General features: G+C 38.5%; 2 protein-coding genes across 2 annotated transcripts; both read right to left on the bottom strand.

Annotated features, from left to right (window-relative positions):
• Nucleotides 1–861: 861 nt before the first annotated feature.
• LOC113681824 (uncharacterized) lies at nucleotides 862–2880 on the bottom strand. The gene has a single exon (XM_027198944.2). It carries the CDS (start codon nucleotides 1761–1763, stop codon nucleotides 1125–1127), a length of 639 nt encoding a protein of 212 aa, XP_027054745.2. The 5' UTR covers nucleotides 1764–2880; the 3' UTR covers nucleotides 862–1124.
• A 3277-nt stretch (nucleotides 2881–6157) lies between these two features.
• On the bottom strand, nucleotides 6158–8857 carry LOC113681823 (uncharacterized). The gene has a single exon (XM_027198943.2). The coding sequence runs from the start codon at nucleotides 7574–7576 to the stop codon at nucleotides 7019–7021; it is 558 nt and encodes a 185-aa protein (XP_027054744.2). The 5' UTR covers nucleotides 7577–8857; the 3' UTR covers nucleotides 6158–7018.
• Between the last annotated feature and the right edge of the window lie 11799 nt (nucleotides 8858–20656).

Genomic DNA, 20656 nt, shown 5'->3' with positions numbered 1-20656 from the left:
TTAATGCGTGAGCAACTCGTGGTAACAACGCTTTTATCAGAGAATTCGCCTAAAGCTCGATATTGTGGCGCAACTTGTACAAGGGAGTTAAAATACTGAAGACCAAGTTTAGGATTTTTTTTGACGTCATTATATCAGGCAGGAATAAATTCAGATACTCTGACGTAAGGCCTAAGCATTCCAACGGATCAAGTTGAAAATGTCACTTTGCTATCAGAAATGTGCTTTGGCTTTTCATTCATACAAATTTAAATAAATTTCTGCCCAAAACAGAGCTTTTCAAAATGTTTTACAGAGTGGATGAAAGCTAGCATTATGATCTCTTGTGGACGCGAAACTAATTGAAAAACAGAACTTTCCAAAAATACTAACGTCATCGCTCGCTATCGCTTCAATAATTCAAAAGTCGTCTGAAACTCTACTGATTCGGCTGGAGCGTTTCTTAAAGTCTTCTGAAATCATTAAAAGTATATCTTTGCAGCTACATTTGTAGAACTTTGACAAAAACACTGCAACATACCTTTCGAAGGCATTTAAACACTTGACTCAAATGTTTGTCGCACAGATTCATGTGGTCTTCACGTTTTGGTTAGCAGTAGCGCCTAAGGGTGACACCGGCCAGAAATCCTTACAAGAAGTCGTTGATTAAACCTTGACGTCACGCCTATAGAGGGACTTCTTGAGAATAATCTAACAGTTTCGACTTCTTGCGACTATAATTAACGAACGCGCATCTGCAAACTCCAACTTGCAAAAAAAATAAATAAATAAGTAGAAATGCGTCCTATAGCTGTGTTGATAGTTCCTCGTCCATTATCTTTCGTACGCTCTTGATGCAAATCCCTGACAAACCTTACACAATTTCTTAATAAATTTATTTTTACTTACAAAAAAACCCTTCATGCGTACAACCGGAAGTCTGATCACGTTTATTTTTTAGTTTGGTTAAATTATTTTCGTATACCACTTAACTTGCGGAATATTCAACACGCAAATTGCACGAACGAGAAAAGGGACAGCGAAATAAATGATCAAAATGTTACTTAAATTTGCCAATTTTACAAGGATTGTTAAAATGTCTTAGCATGAATGAACACGTGGGAAAACGAAAAAACCTACAGCTGTTACACCATTGTAATCCTACTGACACTATCTTCTTCCTTAAAATTGTTTGTATCTGCCTCGTTTGTCGTAAAAGCTAAAGCAGCCATTTCGAGAGCTCTTTCATAACTCGGTGGTGGAAGATTGGGGACATCTTCCGTCCAGACTCCGGCGTCCACAGTTGAATAAAGATTGTCAGCGTTCGCAACAGCAGTAAAGTAATCAGGCAAATCTGAGGTTGTACTAAAAAACAGATGACTCGAAGAAATGTCATTATGTTGAAGATCAGGAGCAGGCGATTTTTCCAAATCTTCTGCTGGGATCGTAGAAATAACGACTGACTCTGCAACTTGACGGGCGCAGCACTTTTTTGATCTTCTAAAATATCCTCCCAGCAAGCCAAAACCGAGAACAAACAATGAAAGACCAACAGCCGACAAAATCTGTATTAATGTGTTTGGGTCACTTTTACTCACTGAACTCTGCTTGCAGTCACTACAACTTGCCTGAGCCATTAGTACAATCACAATTCCATAGTTAAACACACCAGCTCCAAAACAGAGGAGAGCGAAGATCAATAGGACTAGGGAACACTTACGCGCTGTGCTTAACACTCTCATGGATTCCTGAGTTTGGTTTGTTACTTGAACATCATCTGCCATAGTGATACGGTGTTTTTGCGGCCGCTCTTTCTTCGTATAGTGCGACTCTCTTGTGCGTCGCCTGTACTTGTTATCTTAACGGAAGTTCTCGTCAGAATTGTCATGGGCTTTTTGCAAACCTCCGCTTTGTACCTTTTGGTCAGGACACCATCAGAGCAATTATTCCGGCCATTCCAACGACGTCTATCTTGCTTCAATGGTCTTACGTGAGCAAAATAATATTACAATGAGACTGGTGGCAGTCATCGTCCAAAAACACGTGTTTTTCTTAAGAGCCAAGTTCACGTTCAAATGACCACGTGTTCATGAAGAGCACATCACGTTTTTAGGTAAATCAGGATCACTCATCAAGGTTGCACATATGAAAGGGGCATTAAAGGGCTCTGAATATCACGATATCGCAAAAATAATAAAGCAAACACCGCCAAATCGCAAGAAAAATCGACGCAACACCAATATCACCGTATTTACTGCTATTCTTCTTGAGTTCATTTTTAGCAACATGACATGGTGTAGGATCATAATGGTATTGATAATGACAATAAAAATAATTTGGACAATGATAGTATTTAAAACAATGAAATAATTTATCTTAATATTATTTATGGCAACACAATATATTTGTGAACGTAGACAAATACAATGTTTTAAAAAAGAGGGTAAGTTTCCGGATAAACAGCGGTTTCTGCATCGGTTGGAGGTATTACTGACAAAGTAATTTGGTTTTGTCAACTGAAATGATAATGTAAACTGATCACGTAAGGGGTTTCAAAGCTGACCTTTCGAGTGCCGCGTTGGCGTTTCGTGAGAGCAAAGAGGAATTAGAAGAAAAGGAAAACTTCAGAGGAATGTCACGAGATTAGGCCGTCTTCGCTCGTGCCGGAGAGCAAGGGCGTCCAGCATGGATCTCAATCGCACTCGTATCTTTGGCAGCTCAGACGTGGCTTCACGAGGTCGGTAATATACCTAACAGCGTGGAAAACTGAGAACGTGATCCGTTCGAATCTTCATGCGTTCTTATTGTGAATAGAACCATTATTATTAATTAATTTGCTTCTGCAAATTTGTTGAAGTAGAGTGTTTGAAAATATGGCAATTAAATTAAAATTAGTAAAAACAACTTCAAGTAATGATAATTATCATGCATGGATGATTTATGCTGTGATTTTCATTGTTTTGTAAATAGCGGTTGAACGCCACTTTTGAATCATTTTGTTCTTCAGTTCAAAACGTGACTTTCTGGTCGTGCTTTCACCTTTTTGGAAAAACTGAAGACAAAAGCTATCCTCAACTTCTAACGGCTTCCGGGAAAAGTTGAATATCAAGAACGAAGAATCGAAGCTCCTCAGAATATTTTCTATTTATCACACGAAAGCATGTTTTATATATTGACTCTTCCTGGTTACGTCCACAGAAACAGTAAAATGGACGCTGTTTAGTGTCATCTCCACAGCAACGAATATTTAATTCGAAAAAGAACCCTAAGTGCAGACGTTTTCGAGACGTGCAAGGCGGCCAGAAGTTGAGAGTTTTTCAACTCTCTTTCCTCTGAGATCACTGGCTCTTCCGGCTCTAGCATCCTTTTGGAAAAATCTTAAAATATCTTTCCTCAACAACTGAACTGTTATATGGCTTGTCAGCACGTTATTTGCTATATCTGTTGTTTAGATTTGCTTCTCTTGTAGTACTTTTAAGGGGACCTAAGCCTAAAAACCTTAATGGTTTTCAGCAAGCCCCTCCTCCCCCCCTCCCCCCTCCCCCCTCCCCCCTCCCCCCCTCCCCCCCTCCCCCCTCCCCCTCCCCCCCATTAACCATTTTTGTTTGTTTGATTTATTTACAAATTGTTCTAAGTTGTAGAAATATTTTTATATGTAATGGCAAATAAAAACGATAAAACGTAAAATACTGAAATAAGCTTTTTTCTTTTCCCCTGGCGCTTGCTGTACGTACATTTTCTGTCTGTGCCGTTTATAACTTCAGAGGCCTAGAGGAAGGTATATTGGACCTCCTACTGACAGTCGTATCTGCGTGCAGTTAACTTCCTGTGGGAACCGATTTTTAAAAAAAATAGACGCAGGTTTTTTATCGAAACTGTAAATGTATTCATTGTACGACTATCTCCTTTTACTATGTATAAGGACTGATCGGAAAGTTACTGTTACATCCTCATTTCAACACAAGTCAACTGTTATGTGGAAGTTTCCGAAAGCCACTTGGAAGTGAAAACGATAGTATAATTTGCGTCAATAAGTTATTTTGATAACATGATTCAGGATGCTGGATGATGTGTCATGCGATTTGCATTTTCCAGCGCCTAAGGTACATTGCTACTACTGCCTGTAGTTACACTTCTGTTGACGAGGGATCAACCAATATCTGCAGAAGCAACGGCTTTTCATAAGGCGCATCTCCCTTTTATTCAACGATTGCTGAATTTACGCTTTGAAGATATCATCAGTTTTACTTTTTCATTCCAATTCTTCGAAAATGACAAGTACAAATGATTTTGTGGGACGAGAAAACGCGAGGTTATCAAGGAACAGAAAAAAAGTTTCTTTCGTGGTTACAGTTCTCACTCTTATTTGTTTCGCTGGAAGCCTTATTCTGTTCGTATTCGCCATTTTCGATCTTTCCTATAAAAACTCAACTGTTAGATTTGCAATCATTGCCTCAGTACTCCTGGTTGTTGGATTAGCATTGATAGTGTTGGTACGACCCAAGAGACTATCAAATGATTCTCAGGCTACGATCTCGACGATTCCTGTGGAAGTTTTGGCGACTTCTCCGGCTCCTATTCTTCCTCACAGCCATATTCCTCGCCGTCTTCTGTCTCTTAGGGCCTCTTCGATGGACTTGCCCGATTATTTTACTGCTGTCCAGAATATTGATGGAATATATTTATCCGAGGAAGATGCAGTTTGGATAAAAAGGTTTCCAGAAACTCCACCACCATGTTACGATGATGCTCTCAAACTGGCCTTTATAACCGGTGAGGAAAGCTCACCGATGTCTTTAGTAGAATTTAGAGGTGGAGAGGAAACAACACTCTGATAAATTTGCTTCGTAGAAATTTAACCACAACGCATATATCTAATTAGCATGTCAAAAGTTCCGAGCAAGACTACATATCCGACAGGGTCAGACTTTTATCAAGCTCATGAAACAGTTTGTCACTACGAATCTCACATGCTACTGCTAGTAATAGTTTAAACCACTGAAACGTTTTGAAGGTTTAAGAGATCTGAAACTTGTTTTAATATTACCTCACGTTAAGTAGGGTCGTTTCTAGGGGAAACGTTTTAAACGATTTTCCTCCGTTCAAGCTAGGAAGCCATTTGAATATATTATCATGAATTATATAACAGATATTACACTACAGTGATAGGTTTACCCACAATAGTAATACGTTTGGGCTCTGCATGGTTTTGCTTTAATCAGACATGAGATTGATCCAGAAAACTTGCACCCCTTTCTCAACCAATCAAATGTCCAACGAAAACCAATGACGAATTGATCGCCCGTGATTTACGTAATATTTCTTGTTTTTAATTTGATTTTTTATTGGCTCTTACGGGTACTTTCTTCTGATTGGTCGTTAACCTTTAACTCCCCAGATCTCATTAGTAATTCTCCTTACTGTCTGCCATACAGTTCTTGGGATGTTAGTTTGGAGAATTTAGGATCAGATCAACTTATAATCCCCTAATCAATATTTTTCTATATTCTCATCACTTGTCTGCTTGATGTTGTAATGATATTGTAAGGAGAAATTCTGTCTTGGTCGCTCATGGGAGTTTAAGTGTTAAGATAAATTTGGTTTGGGTTTTACGACACTCCATTGAAATTTCTCTAAATGTATTCCGATGTAAAATGTATAGATATTCTTGTGCTTGCAGCTAAAAAAAAATATCTAGCCGGAAGTGAACGAGCCATTTTTTAATTTTTTTTGGGGGGGGGGTGGGGGGGGCAATTGGCACCACTCTACGTCTGTGGCTTCGAAACTTAGCTCGTATTAGCACCAAACTAATACTTAGGATCGGAGTTGTGGGAGCAACTGCACGCCAACCCCTCCCATCAACCAACAGTAACCGTAACTTATTTTCAGTTGACGTTGTTGTATTAAGGTACACAGTTGTTTAGATATTGACATTGATCCGGTACAGGCCAAAACATCGTCTAGGCCTTTTTTTGTTTTGGTTTTTTTTTTTCGTTTTGGCTTCTTATTCTGCAATAAGTTTAATTGATCCTGTCGGGATCATTTCAATGGGTTTTTTTTTAATTATCGTAAGGTCCAAATAAAATTTATTTCATTTAATTGAGACTTTGTTTGCTTTGAAATCAAACAGGAAGTCATCCGTGAATCAAAGTGTGACGTCACGTCAAGAAAGAAAGACTTCGAGTTTAAACTTTATTAATAGTTTCAACTTCGTGCGACCACAGCAAGCCCATGCTTGCACTTTGAGCCTCCGAAAAATATGAAAATGAATATATCAAAGTTTTATGTATAGAGAAAAAAACGGGGACTTAAAACTCTCGTGGTAAACTGTCGTAAATCAGCCCAGAAAACTTACAAAATGCACAAAAAGGAGGCTACCTCGTTTATATTCAAAATAAGTTCAGTTTTTGGCTTGATAATGGGGCCGTTCATTCGGATACAAATCCTAAGATATATTTACATATTTAAAGAGGCTCATTGTGCGAGTGTGGGTTACCTGTGCTGAGACACAACTTAACATGCGTGCATCTTGAAACAGAAGAGTGCATATTACTCAGTTATCCTAACGTAGATGATAAATTAATAGAAAATGGATATCATTGCTTCGTTGCGAAGTATCTCTGTATCCATAGTCCCTCATCGACTTTACCCTGGTTCTTGGTTCCAGTACGTCAGGGAACAGTTCGGACCATTTACAAAGAGACAAGTTCCACGTTTTTAAACGCGCGAACCGTTCTTTGGAATTTAAAAAATAATCATCAGTAAGTGCACCTTTGTGCGCGTGCTAACCGCAAGCCTATTCAATCACCTTTTTGTCAATACTTGATTTTTTTTTTAACCTTCTTTTGCTAACCTTTGACCTAGCATGTTTGGTACGCAAATTGAAAAAAAAAAACATAAGTCACGCGAAAATTGATAAAAATCTACAAAGCAGGACGGTCAAAATATAATATGAAGAAGTGAAATGAAGAGATAAGAGTTATCCCAGGCTTATTTCTTCACTTTCGATGACTCCTTCTTTGAAATTGTTCGTATCCTTTTAGATTGTCGTATTAGCTAAAGCAGGCATTTTAAGCGCTTCTTCATAACATGGTGGCGGGGTTTTGGGGATATCTTCCGACCGAACTTCGGCGTCTGCAGCTGAATATAAACCATCAATATTTCTGGTGGCAGTAAAATAATCAGGCAAATCTGAGGCTGAACTCATGTACAAATGACGTGGGGAAACATGGTTATCGTGCAGAACAGGAGCAGGCGATTTTTCCAGATTTTCTGCTGGAATCGCAGAGACAACAACTAACTCAGCAACTGGACGGGTGAAGTACTTTTTGGATCTCTTGCAATAACCTCCCAGGAAGCCAAAACCGAAGACAATCGACGAAAAGGCAACGATAGACAAACTCTTTCCCAATGAGCTCTGCTTGCAATCATTACACCTTTCTCGAATGATTAGGAAAATCACTGCTCCAAAGATGAACACTCCAGCTCCAAAACAAAGAAGAGCGAGGAACGCGAGAATCAAGGATCCCTTCTTTGCTGTGATCGATTCTCTCGTGGATTCCTGTGCTTCATTCGCTACCTGTGGATCATCTGCCATTTTGAAACGGTATTGTTCACTACTTTTCGATATTACATATGCCTCTTTTTTGTGTTTAGGCTGATCTTGTTATTTGACGGACTCTCGTGGGCTGTTTGCAGACCTCCACTGTGAACGTTACGCGCATGGGGCTCATTAAAAGTTTTGGCAAATTTTCGGGCACTATACACCAAAAATTATTATATTGCTCTGTATACCAGACGTTAAAGAACATTCCCGGCCATCTAAACGATATTTTTGCTGCTCTGTTTGGTTTTACCTACGTAAGAAATTATATTTGGAAAATTACTGAAGTCACGTTCATCAAATGAACGGCACGTGATTCTTAGGTGCGCGTGGAAATTTAAGTGTCCGTTATGCAGCTGATTAAATTTCAAGTATCGCCACTTAAACTTGTTTCTTCTCAGTAGCTTTAATTGATTCAACTTTTAGATGCTCTTTACTCTTGATTATGCGGACTTTAAAACTAGCATCACTTTGGATGCTGTTATAGAATGTTCCAACTTTCTAAAGGTCAAAGAACTTGGTAATCTGTTTGTCGCAAACATGCAACAGAGGAAAAATTTGAGTCTTCTAGAAGACTCCAACCGAAGATCTTCGGATTTCGCGCTTCAATGCTTTACCACTCTCTCCAAAAAAATGGGGGTTCGAATTAAACAAAATTCTGTAATTTCCTAAACCTTTCGATCACTCCTGCCCCAACTCGCCCTAAATATCTTGTTCCATGTTTCTATTTATACGGATATGGTTACACGCTAAATTAAGCACGCTTTGCCTCTATTTCAAATCTATTGGAAGAAGATGCATAGATAACGCCACCATCAACTACATTTTGCTTATTCATCAAACAAAGCAAATAGATTCCATGTTGCCGTAGGGCTGTTCATTAATAGCTTACAGAAGATGTTAAAATATGGTAAAAACATCAGTGACTCACTTGGCTGGGCCACTTTTTTGCTCTTACCACATATTTAAGTCATCTGTGATATATTACTGAAGAGAAGCACGGCACCATGAAATCTGTTTGTTACAAGCTAGGAACTTCTATAAGCGACGGCCATAACAATGAAGACGCCGCAAAATAGAAGATCAATTAAGCAGATCAATAAGTTCAGCTCGAGCGTTTTAAAACTTCGAAAATTTCTAGGCAATCCTCTGCGAGAAAAATAAGTGGAATCACTAAACTTTGCGTGGCTCGAGAACAGAATCCCGACGGCAAATTATTTAACTTTCCATTTGGAACTTAACGCTACTCACATTCGTTATCCTGAAGTTGAGGCGTGGCGCGGTAAGAGTCAGTAAACACATCCAGACATTTACGAAACTCAAAAGAAAAATGCAAATTCATTTTAAACTCTTCCTCGAGGTTGCTGTCCTGACGGCCAAGAAAATACAGTTTAAGATTTGTGTTATTATGGAAGTTTACATTCTGTTTGATGAACCATGTACAGGAATTTTTTTCACCTTTATTTTCAGCTTTGAAACTTGCTCATTTTTAAGCCACAGCAATGAAAGTGATAGTCGGCTGAAATGATAATCGTACGACTAAGAATTTATCCTATGTCTTGTAAATTGGTTTTTGACGACTATATTTTTAGTAAAACACGATAGTTTAAAACATTTGTGGTGATAACAATTCACTGGTTTTTAGTAAAGTTTTAATTGTAATTATATTGTTTGCTTCAATATATATCAGGTCCAGTTTAACCATACAAAACAGTATACAGAGTTTGCATTTATGTAGTCTGGGATTACGATTGATCCGGTTTCGAAGAAGTCTGCAGAGTTTGAAAATCCATGGATGGTAGCTAAATGTTACGTCTGAGACAATGAATTTGAACATCCAAGAGGCGACAATCATATGGTACGGAAATTTGCCAATGAAACTCCTACTTCGTAGCTTGGCGGCTGTGATTCAGGACAGTTTACACAGTATGACGATGGGACAGCTTCAATGTCATTAAAGCAGTAAAGAAATCGGGTAAAACTACTGGCCAGATTGGTGGAGGTGGCAAAACAAGTGCGGAGGAATTTTCTGGATCTTGTGCCAGAATCGTAGAAGGGATTTCAACTTCTTCCGGAAATGAACCGTCGGGACTGTTTATTCGCCTATCTCGGAACGTTAGTATCATAATAGTAAATCCTCCAGAAATTAACAACAAGTAAGCAACTCCCATGAAAATCCATACCGACTTCAGATCTTCAGAAACAAAGGAAGGACAGCTTGGGCACTCTCTGCGTAGAGCGACGAACGTGATTAAGACTGCACACAGAGCAATTCCACTGATACACAGAAATAATGATATGGTTACGCCAGCTAGGCAAGTTCGGCGTCCAATACGCCTCGATGATCGTGAACCTTTTTGCTCTTTACTATTAGCAATCATCTTCACAGTTTCTCTTAATAATTGATGGAGCAACGTGGAACTTTTATGCCGTGGGAATGTTATGCTTTCTTTCACTTTCCGAGAGATCCTGTATCAGCCTTTTCTAACAATAGGAAAGTTTTTTTTTTAATCCTCGGGCAAGATACCCGTAATTTCCGCATCCTTAAGATAACAATGTCTCAAAGGTTTGAGTTTCGTTTCCTCCTTAGGGATTTAGGTATTTTCTATGTCCCACTGTCGTGAAAACCAGCGAGTAGCATTTTTGGTCTTCATTCGATGACCTTCGTAGTTCACAATAATTGAGTTCACACTGTACATGAAAATATTACACGCTTCTTAGAGGCTGAAAACGAATGCATTCTCATGTAAGGTTTCAAGGGAAGAAAATTGGGCAATAATTATTTGGTATGTTATTGCAACAAGTGTTAATGGTTTACAAGGGAATACTTAAATAAGTTGAAAATATTTTAGGAACAACTTTCGCAGGTTAATTACGTTGCCTTTGCATTTTGTTCGCTCACTCAGTGGTTTAAAGCCAGCAAAGCTTAGTAAGTAATTAAGTGAATGAGGTCCCACGAACTGCGCCGGTCATTGTAAATTGAAGCTGAAGGTCGCTGGCTCGATACCTCTAGCTGACCCATTTCGAGTTTCTTTTTTACTTCGAACGTTTCTTTTTTCACCTTTTTTTTCTACCAAATGCATGACACACAATAATGTTGCGCCCTGGCGCGATTTTCCATAATGGGCCTCTAATCGCGTCAGATAGCAAACGCACGATTCGGCTCTTGTTGGCACTTACAGACAACTACAACTTATTTCAGAAAAATACCTTCCAGATATCTTACACCCTTTCCCTAAATATCGGCACCCTAACAAAAACTGCCTATTTGTTTAAAACACTACAAACAACATTTCAACAATAGACCCATTTCAAGCGTGACGTCACATCACGTGACTTTGCGAACTGGAGGACATGCAAATGTAAACAAACTCTTGATTCCACCACGCGTTACGATCGAAGAGAGCAATAAGGCAAAATATTTTGAAGTTCTTGCACCATGGTTAATGGCGAACACTATAACTCGGTTTGCTATTCATTACTGACCAGTAAGCTCATGTCCTTCAGGGGACTGTCTTCTATTCATTACTTTGAACTTAATGGCAAATTCTACAAAATTCAGGTTTAAAGTCTCAAATGAAAGGTCACACTTTTCCGATTTGCATATACATCAAGAAGTGATGATCAGCGTAAATGTTGCCTTCGTGATCCTGGAGATTACAGCGTATCCTTCTGTGTGAGTGTGAAATACGATGCAAGGCAATCAAGAATAGAGAACAATAACTCGAACCGCCAGCAACACTGCCAAGATCGATCTCGAACTGCGAGCAACACGTGCTGTGTGAAGTGCGTACAGGGTGGAATTCGCAGATCAAACAAATCACTAAGGCTCGCCAGCAAAAAGTGTGTGTGCTGTTTAATTCCTATATTATTTTACAAGTCTTAAAAAACAATAACGCCAAGGCAAGCGATTCACTTGAAGACAAAATCCTTGCTTTATTTTAGGGTTCTGTTCAGTTCAGGAAAATAAACGCGGCTCTGTCTTAAGACTGAAACTGTAGTGCTGCGTCGGTGGGAGTTTGTCAAGATTATTTGGTTTTACTAACTGAGTTAATGATGTCAATTGGCAACAGAAGAGAGTTTTTATAGCTGACGTTTCAAGCGTTCGCCTTCGTCGGGGCAAATGTCGTTATGAACGCATATCAAATCATATGACTCATTGTAGGGTTTAAAGTTTATATCAAATCATCAGATGAATACGTCGATCAATGATGTTATGTGCCCATCGCGGACCAAGAGGCACAAAAGCAAAAACCTCTTTAATCCTTTCACAAGATCTCATTAGTAATTCTCCTTACTTTATACCATGCTGTACCAGTTCTTATGATGTTAGTTCGGAGAATTTGCATTGGATCAACTAATAATCCCTAAAGTGATTTTTTTCTCTACTCTCATCACTTGTCTGCTTGACGTTGTATTGATATTGTTAGGAGAAATTCTGTCTTGGTCACTCATGCAGTCGGTGTCAGCATCTTTTTATCTACACTTCCTGGGTAATTCTCTCTTCTTAAATGTTTGTTGACCCTGCTTTATTGTACGTAAAGTTTACCTTTGGATTTACGATGATTTTTGAAGATACAACAAATAATTGCAATTCTATTTCAGATGTGATCACTCAGCAGGGATAATGATCTGCATCTGGACGAACGCTCGCCCATCTAGGATTACCAGCAGCACCGGTTGGATAAATCAATTTTGTAACAAAATATAATCAAGTGAAAAAAGAAACCATGTGATGTATGCTAATGACTATACTTTTGTTACCTTTACTTGACAAACAGCGGAAACGTTCCTTTCCCTTAAACACGCGACTTCCAGATACCACCGTATGTGATCAGCACATGAAATTATTTGTTCATTTAACTGAATTTAAACCTGCGCTGACATTTACCGTCAAAAGTTATTTATTGATTCATTCACTTGTAGAAATTCTCCTAACCCTTTGGCCCCCAAAAGTGATTAGCATGAAATTTCTCCTTACAATATCACGCCAGAATCACACATGAAGGTCATGAGAATAAAAAAATGATCGTCAACTGATGAAGCTCTTGATTGTTAAACAAATTCTCCTTGTCAGCACCTTAGGAAATGTATAGAGAACAGTATGGAGAATATGCATACTGATGTTAGGGTTTAAAGGGTTACAAATGAAGAATAAGGCTCCATATGTTCATTGAGCAGAAGTGGCGCTATGTAGATACGGAACACTTTCTGAATAAGAAAGCCTCGTCTGTGCTCTAATCTGTTATTATGCCCACAGGAAGCGATTCGATAACGAAGGCAATATGTGGGGTTTTTCACTATTTCTTGTTGAGTTCTTTAGCAATTTCCCAGGTAGAAAAGAAATACAAAACCATGGTTATCATATAGCGGCCATGAAATCAGAACGATGAAAATATAATTTCAGTGGAAACAAGCATACTACTTGTGTCAAGTAGTATGCTTTTTTGCGTAGTATGTTTGCGTAGTAAGTTTTTTTTTTAGTATGTTTTTTTTGTTTTTCAAGTAGTATGCGTATTTTGTCTGTAAAAAAGTAAAAGAAAATATAGTACCTTATAAAAACCTTACCTTTTCCAAAGCTTGAACAGTAGTTGACGTCATCTGAAACTTTTTGCCCACAGTTACAGCAAAACATCTTTCTGCTGACCCCCTTCAAATGTTCCAAGATGGCGAGAAGTGATGATCAGCCGCTGAACCCTTTACCGCATTTTCTTATTCCATGGTGCACCTCGGCAACTCGTCCCAGCCCCCCATGCTCTCTTTTATGCCGTGAGGACAATGTTATTTTTTTTGCCTTGAGTCTTTCACTTTTGCCATAATGTTATTCTTTTTGTCGTGAGGTTTTTCTTTTGCCGTGACAGTTGTGGTTCCAACTTCCTAAAGATCGAAGAACGTGGTAATCTGTGGTAATCCAGTGCTTTCATATCACTCACTTCAAAAAAATTTGTGCGTTTGAATTAAACAAAATTCTGTAATTTCTCACAACTTAAGATTTAAAGAAAACTTAAACCTCCTGCGCCAACTCGCTCTAAATATCTTGTTCCATATTTATATTTACAGCATGATGGTTACACGCTAAATTAAGCAGGCATTGTGATTGTTCCTATTTCAGATCTATTGGAAGCAGACGCATAGATAACGCCACCATCAACAAAATTTTGCTTATTCATAAGACAAAACAAATAGGTTTAATGTTGCCGTAGCGCTGTTCATTAATAGCTCACAGAAGATGTCAAAATATGGTAAAAACATCAGTGACTCACTTGCCTGCGCCACTTTTTTGTTCTTACCACATATTTAAGTCATCTGTGATATATTACTGAAGAGAAGCACGGCACCATGAAATCCGTTTGTTACAAGCTAGGAACTTCTATAAGCGACGGCCATAACAATGAAGACGCCGCAAAACAAAAGATCTATTAAGCAAATCAATAAGTTCAGCTCGAGTGGTTTAAAGCTTTGAAAATTTCTCAGCAATCCTCTGCGAGACAAAAAAGTGGAATCACTAAACTTTGCGTGGCTCGAGAACAGAATCCCGACGGCAAATTATTTAACTTTCCATTTGGAACTTAACGCTACTCACATTCGTTAGCCTGAAGTTGAGGCGTGGCGCGGAAAGAGTCGGTAAACACATCCAGACATTTACGAAACTCAAAAGAAAAATGCAAATTTATTTTAAACTCTTCCTCGAGGTTGCTGTCCTGACTGTCAAGAAAATACAGTTCAAAATTTGTGTCATTATGAAAGTTTACTTACATTTCGTAATATGAACCTCGTGGAGGAATTTTTTTCACCTTCATTTTCAGCTTTGACGCTTGCTCATTTTTAAGCCTCAGAAACGAAATTGAAATAACAATCTTATGAGTGAGAATTTATCCTATGTCTTGTAAATCGGTTTTTGACGACTTTATTTTTAATCAAACAACGATAGTTTTAAAAATCTGTCGTGATAACAATTCACTGGTTTTAGAAACGTTTTAATTGTGATAATATTAATTGCTTCAAATTATATACATCAAGGCCAGTTTAACCATACAAAACAACATAGAGTGTTTGCATTTATGTAGTCTGGGATTACGATTTATCCGGTTTCGAAGAAGTCTGCAGAGTTTGAAAATCCATAGATGGTAGCTAAATGTTACGTCTGAGACAGTGAATTCGAACATCCAAGAGGTGACAATCATATGGTACGGAAATTTACCAATGAAACTGCTTCTTCGTAGCTTGGTGGCTGTGATTCAGGACAGTTTACACAGTATGCCGATGGGACAGTTTCAATGTCATTTTGAACAGCAGTAAAGTAATCGGGTAAAACTACTGGCCAGATTAGAGAGTGGGGCAAAACAAATGCGGAGGAATTTTCAGGATCTTGTGCCAGAATCGTAGAAGGGATTTCAACTTCTTCTGGAAATGAACTGTCGGGGCTGTTTATTCGCCGATCTTGGAACGTTAGTATCACAATGATACATCCTCCAGATATTAACAAAGAGGAAGCAACTCCCGTGAAAATCCAAACCGACTTCGGATCTTCAGAAACGAAGGAAGGACAGCTTGGGCATTCTTCATGTAGAACGACGAACGTGATTAAGACTGCACACAGAGCAATTCCACTGACACAGAGGAATGTTGATATGGTAACGCCAGCTAAGCAGGTTCGGCGTCCAATGCGCCTCGATGATCGTGAACCTTTTTGCTCTTTAGTAGTAACAATCATCTTCACAGTTTCTCTTAATGATTGATGGGGCGACGTGGAGCTTTTTTGCCGTGGGAATGTTATGCTTTCTTTCACTTTCCGAGAGTTCCTGCATCCGCCTTTTCTAATCATTGGAAAGTTGTTTGTTTTTTAATCCTCGGACAAGATACCCGTAATTTCCGCATCCTTAAGATGACAATGTCTCAAAGGTTTGAGTTTCGTTTCCTCCGTAGGGATTAAGGTATTTTCTTTGTCCCTCTGTCGTAACAACCGGCGAATAGCATTTTCCTTCCTCATTCGATGACCTTCGTAGTTTACAATAATTCAGTTCACACTGTACATGAAAATATTACGCGCTCATGAGTGGCTGAAAACGAATGCATTCTCATGTAAGGTTTCAAGGAGGGAAAATTGGACATTTCTTCGGGCAATAATTATTTGGTATGTTATTGCAATAAGTCTTAAATTTTTACAAGGGAATACTTGAATAAGTTGAAAATATTTTAGGAACAACATTAGCAGGTTGCCTTTGCATTTTTTTAGCTTACTGGCATTAAGCCAGTAAAGGTTAGTAAGTAAGTGAGTGATTAAGATCTCACGAACCGTGCCGGTCGCCGTAAAATTGGTTCGGAAGCTGAATGTCGCTGGTTCGATACCTCTGACTGACCCACTTCGATTTTTTTTTTATTTCGAAAGTCTTTTTTTTCACCTTTTTTTCACCTTTTTTCACCTTTTTTTCTACCAAATGCCATGACGCACAATAATGTTGCGCCATGGTGTATGGTGCGTTTTCCAATAATGGGCCTCTAATGGCGTCAGATAGCAAACGCACGATTCGGCGCTTGTTGGCACTTACAGATAACTACAACTTATCTCAGAAAAATACATTCCAGATATCTTACACCCTTTCCCTGAATATCAGCACACGAACAAAATCTGCCTCTTGGTTTTGAAAAGTCCTAAAGGTAACTACAGTATCCAATGTCAATTTTTTGTAAAACGCCATAAACAATATTTCAACAATATGACACGGTCACTGTGATTCGGTTTGCTATTCATTACTGACCAGAGAGCTCGTGTCCTTCAGGGACTGACTTTAAAATTAGTGGTAAATTCTACGAAATTCAGGTTTAAAGTCTCAGAGAAGAGGTCACACTTTAATTTGTCTTAATTATATGTTTTATTGAGAAGAACTCCTGCCTCATCAAGTCAATATACCGTATAATGTATTGTAAGTAACTGTATATTCAACTGTTTATTCAACAAGTAATGTAAGTAGAGAATTGTATTAGTGTAAGTAGCTAGCCCGTATTGCAAGAAATTATATTTTTTGTAAGCAACCATATTCAGTATTGTATTGCTAGAATGAGTAATCTAAATTGTAAGTATCGTAAGTATTGTTCTGTAAGTAGAGTAGCGTAACGAGTCTTGAATTGTAAGTAATGTTTTGTAGAATTGTGTTTTTTGATAAAAGCAAAGGTTAAAAAAGAAAAAAAAGAAAAAAGAAAAGAGGTCAAACTTTTCCGATTTGCATATACATCAAGAAGTGAGTTATCAGTGTAAATGTTGCCCTCGTGATCCTGGAGATTACAGCGTATCCTTCTGTGTGGGCGTGAAATACGATACGTGGCAGTTACTAGAGAACAATATCTCGAACCGCCAGCAACACTGCTAAGATCGATCTCGAACCGCGAGCAACACGTGCTGTGTAGAGTGCGTACAGTGTGGAACTTCCAGATGAGAACAAATCATTAAGGCTCGCTAGCAAAAAATGTGTGTGTTGTTTAATTCCTAAACTATTTTACGAGTCTTAAAAAACAATAATTCCAATGCCAGCGATTTGCTTGGACACAACATCCTTGCTTCATTTTAGGGTTCTGTTCAGTTCAGGAAAACAAACGCGGCTCTGTTTCTTAAGATTGAAACTGTAGTGCTGCGTCGGTAGGGGTTTGTCAAGGTTATTTGGTTTTACTAACTGAGTTGATAACGTCAATTTGCACTGAACAGAAGAGAGTTTTTGGCGCTGACATTTTAAGCGTTCGCCCTTCGTTGGGGCAAATGGCGTTATGAATCAGATCATATATATATGACCCATTGTAGGGTTTAAAGTTCATACCAAATCGTCATATGAATACGTCGATCAATGATGTTATGTGCCCATTACAGGTCAAGAAGCACAAAAGCAAAAACCTCTTTAACCCTTTCATCACAAGATCTCATTAGTAATTCTCCTTACTTTCTACCATACTGTACTAGTTCTTATGATGTTAGTTCGGAGAATTTGCATTGGATCAACTAATAATCCCCAAAGTGATATTTTTCTCTATTCTCGTCATTTGTCTGCTTGACGTTGTATTGATATTGTTAGGAGAAATTCTGTCTTGGTCACTCATGCTGTTGGTCAGTGTCATCTTTTTATCCACCGTTCCCGAGTAATTCTCTCTTCTTAACTATTTGTTGACTCTGCTTTCGACTGCTTTTTTGTTCGTAAAGTTTACCTTTGGATTTACGATGATTTTCGAAGATATAACAAATAATTGCAATTCTATTTTAGATGTGATCACTTAGCTGGGATAATGATCCGCATCTGAACGGACGCTCGCTTAGCTAGGATTACCAGCAGCACAAGTTGGATAAATCAATTTTGTAATGAAACATAATCAAGTGAAAAGAGAAACCTTGTGATGTATGTTACCTTTGCTTGGCAAACAGCGGATGTTGTGTTTGTGAAACGTTTCTTTCCCTTAACATGCGATTTCCGGATTCCACCGTATGTGATCAGCATATGAAATAATTCGTTCATTTGACTGAATTTATTGATTCATTCACTTGTAAAAATTCTCTTAACCTTTTGACCCCCAAGAGTAATTAGCATCTAATTTCTCCTTACAGTATCACCCCAGAATCACACATTAGGGTCATGAGATTAAAGGAAATGATCACCAACTTATGAAGCTCTTGATTGTTAAACAAATTCTCCTTGTCAGCACCTAAGGAAATGTAAAGAGAACAGTGTGGAGAATATACATGCTGATGTTAGGGTGTAAAGGTTAGAAATGAAGAATAAGGCTCCATATACTCATTTAGCAGAAGTGGCACTATGTAGATACGGAATATATTCCAAATAAGGAAGCCTCGACTATGCTCTAATCTTTTATAACGCCCACAGGAAGCGATTCGATGATAAAAGCAATGTCTGGGGTTTTTCACTATTTCTTGTTGAGTTCTCTAGCAATTTCCTCAGGTAGAAAAAAAATACAAAACCAAAGTCATCACAGCGGCCATAAAATCAGAACGATGAAAAATATTATAACTCAATGGAAAGAAGCATACTACTTGTGTGAAGGGCGGGAAAAAAAACGCGGGCGACCAATTGATAATTGGATTTAATTTTTGCATCTTATTGGTTGAGAAAGCGGCGCAAATTTTTTATACCAATTGTTGTGAATTGAAAGTCTTGTCGTTTTCCTGATTCATGCGGTCTTTCTACCAATTTTGGTTATTTGGCTTCTTTGGTTCATCTTGAGAATCTATTTACCTTGACTGTGCTCGTGCTTGCCATTGCCTATTAGCTGGATTCAGGTAGGCATGCGTTAACTAACACTTTTAGACTACCTCCTCTTGAAACCAAAATATTGACACAAGTGAAGTGATTTGTTTTGTTTACTCATGCAGAATAGCAAGTAAACATGAGATCAAATTATGTTCAGCTTCTATATTAAGGACATTGAACCAAGGTAAATTACTTAAGTTCTTTCAGTGTTGTACCCCGTTAAGATGCAGGACTATAGTTGTAACTGTAGTTGTCCTTTGAAGAACTGACTAGGTAAGGGAAGCAAAGCTGCTGAATTATCTTAACCCAGCAAAGTTGGGTTAAGATAATTCAGAATAAGTGTGAAATTTGATTTCAGATTTGAAAGCATTGAAAGAAAATCCAGCGTAATTTTCTTTTTGTTAATGATGTTATGATTGTATGCTCTGAAGAGGATACACAAAATTATCCCAAACAGGCCTTTGAACAAAGGAATTAAAAAAACTGGATGAAAATTTAACCTTGGATCGGCAGCGCGAAAAGGCCTTCGGATAACTGGAGCCTGAGCTACAACCTTAAGTCAAGCGCAGAACCCTTCCTGTAAGCATTGTTTTGTCAGCTTTTACCCTTGAAGCACTTTTAAATTGAGTATTGAAAAACGAAAACTAAAATAATAACATCTAGAAATCAGAACAAAGGTTAACATCATCATCAACCGATGAGAACTAAGAGTGAAAACAGGTAACCGACTGACCATTGCAAGTTGGGACTTGTTTTGGTTTTTACACTTGATTGGATGAGACGGTGGCGCGAGTTTTCTTAACCAATCACAGAGCAAGGCAATTCGGATCACCAAAGCAACCAGGATCACTTTCGATACTTCGATACTTCATTGAAAACTGCTCTTTTTCCCGTATCGACAATAGGGACAATAGGGACCTTAAGCAGTCAGGACGGCAACGCCATGGAAGACTTAAAAATCATAAAAACTTAAATTAAAAAATGAATTTCTGCCTTTAATTAGAATTTCAAAAATGGGTGCATGTGTTTACCGTCTCATACGGCGCCACACTTCAATTTCATAATGTATAAAAAGAAGCGTTGAGTTCAAAATGGAAATTAAAATAATTTGCCATCGCGGTTTCGGTTCGCAGACGACGCAAATTGTGGTGATTTCACATTGTTGTTTTGCATAGGACAGCTGAGAAATGTACAAAGTTTTAAAACGCACGTGCTGAGCTATTTTTCTGCTAATTAGATCTTTTATTTTTCCGCGTCCTCTTTGCTGGATGATAAACGGGTGATAATCCATAGGTTCGCGCAGGGCGTAAGTAAGGCAAAACCATATCAACGCAATCCCGTATTTTTTTTCGAAACTCATCTCATGTGTAATCTGTACATGTTGTCTTTCAGTCGCGTTTCTAGGCTTCTTCTTGATTACTAGTGTTAGATGTTCAGAAATAATTCGTCGGCCCATGAACACTGAATATCTCCAAGCTGGTTAAACGTCTTGTGCGATACTTGCAGGTGGTTGGCCTCGGGGCAAGGCCGCTAGTTCGAGCGCCATTTCGTAACAAGGTGGTGGTGTCCTAGGGACTTCTTCCAGTAACGCATCGTCCACGTTTACGGTTGAATTGACCCCGCAGTAAACTTGAATAGCGGTGAAATAATCCGGCAAATCTATTGAAGGAGAAGGACTATCACACGGCCGACGTTGCGGAATATGATTATTATTCAAGACTGGAGTCGGAGATTTTTCTAAGTCTGCAGTTGGAACCCGACATATTACAGCTTGACGATTAGAAACGGTTCCTGTCTTTCTTAAATAAACTAACATCACCAGTGTTCC

Source organism: Pocillopora damicornis, chromosome 14, assembly GCF_964200805.1.
Source record: "Pocillopora damicornis chromosome 14, jaPocDami1.2, whole genome shotgun sequence".
NCBI classification, from domain to species: Eukaryota; Metazoa; Cnidaria; class Anthozoa; order Scleractinia; family Pocilloporidae; genus Pocillopora; species Pocillopora damicornis.
This window is presented reverse-complemented; position numbering and strand designations above follow the sequence as displayed.

Coding starts and splice junctions, on each gene's coding strand:
- LOC113681823 (XM_027198943.2), bottom strand. CDS start 7,576: ATGGCAGATGATCCACAGGTAGCGAATGAAGCACAGGAATCCACGAGA.
- LOC113681824 (XM_027198944.2), bottom strand. CDS start 1,763: ATGGCAGATGATGTTCAAGTAACAAACCAAACTCAGGAATCCATGAGA.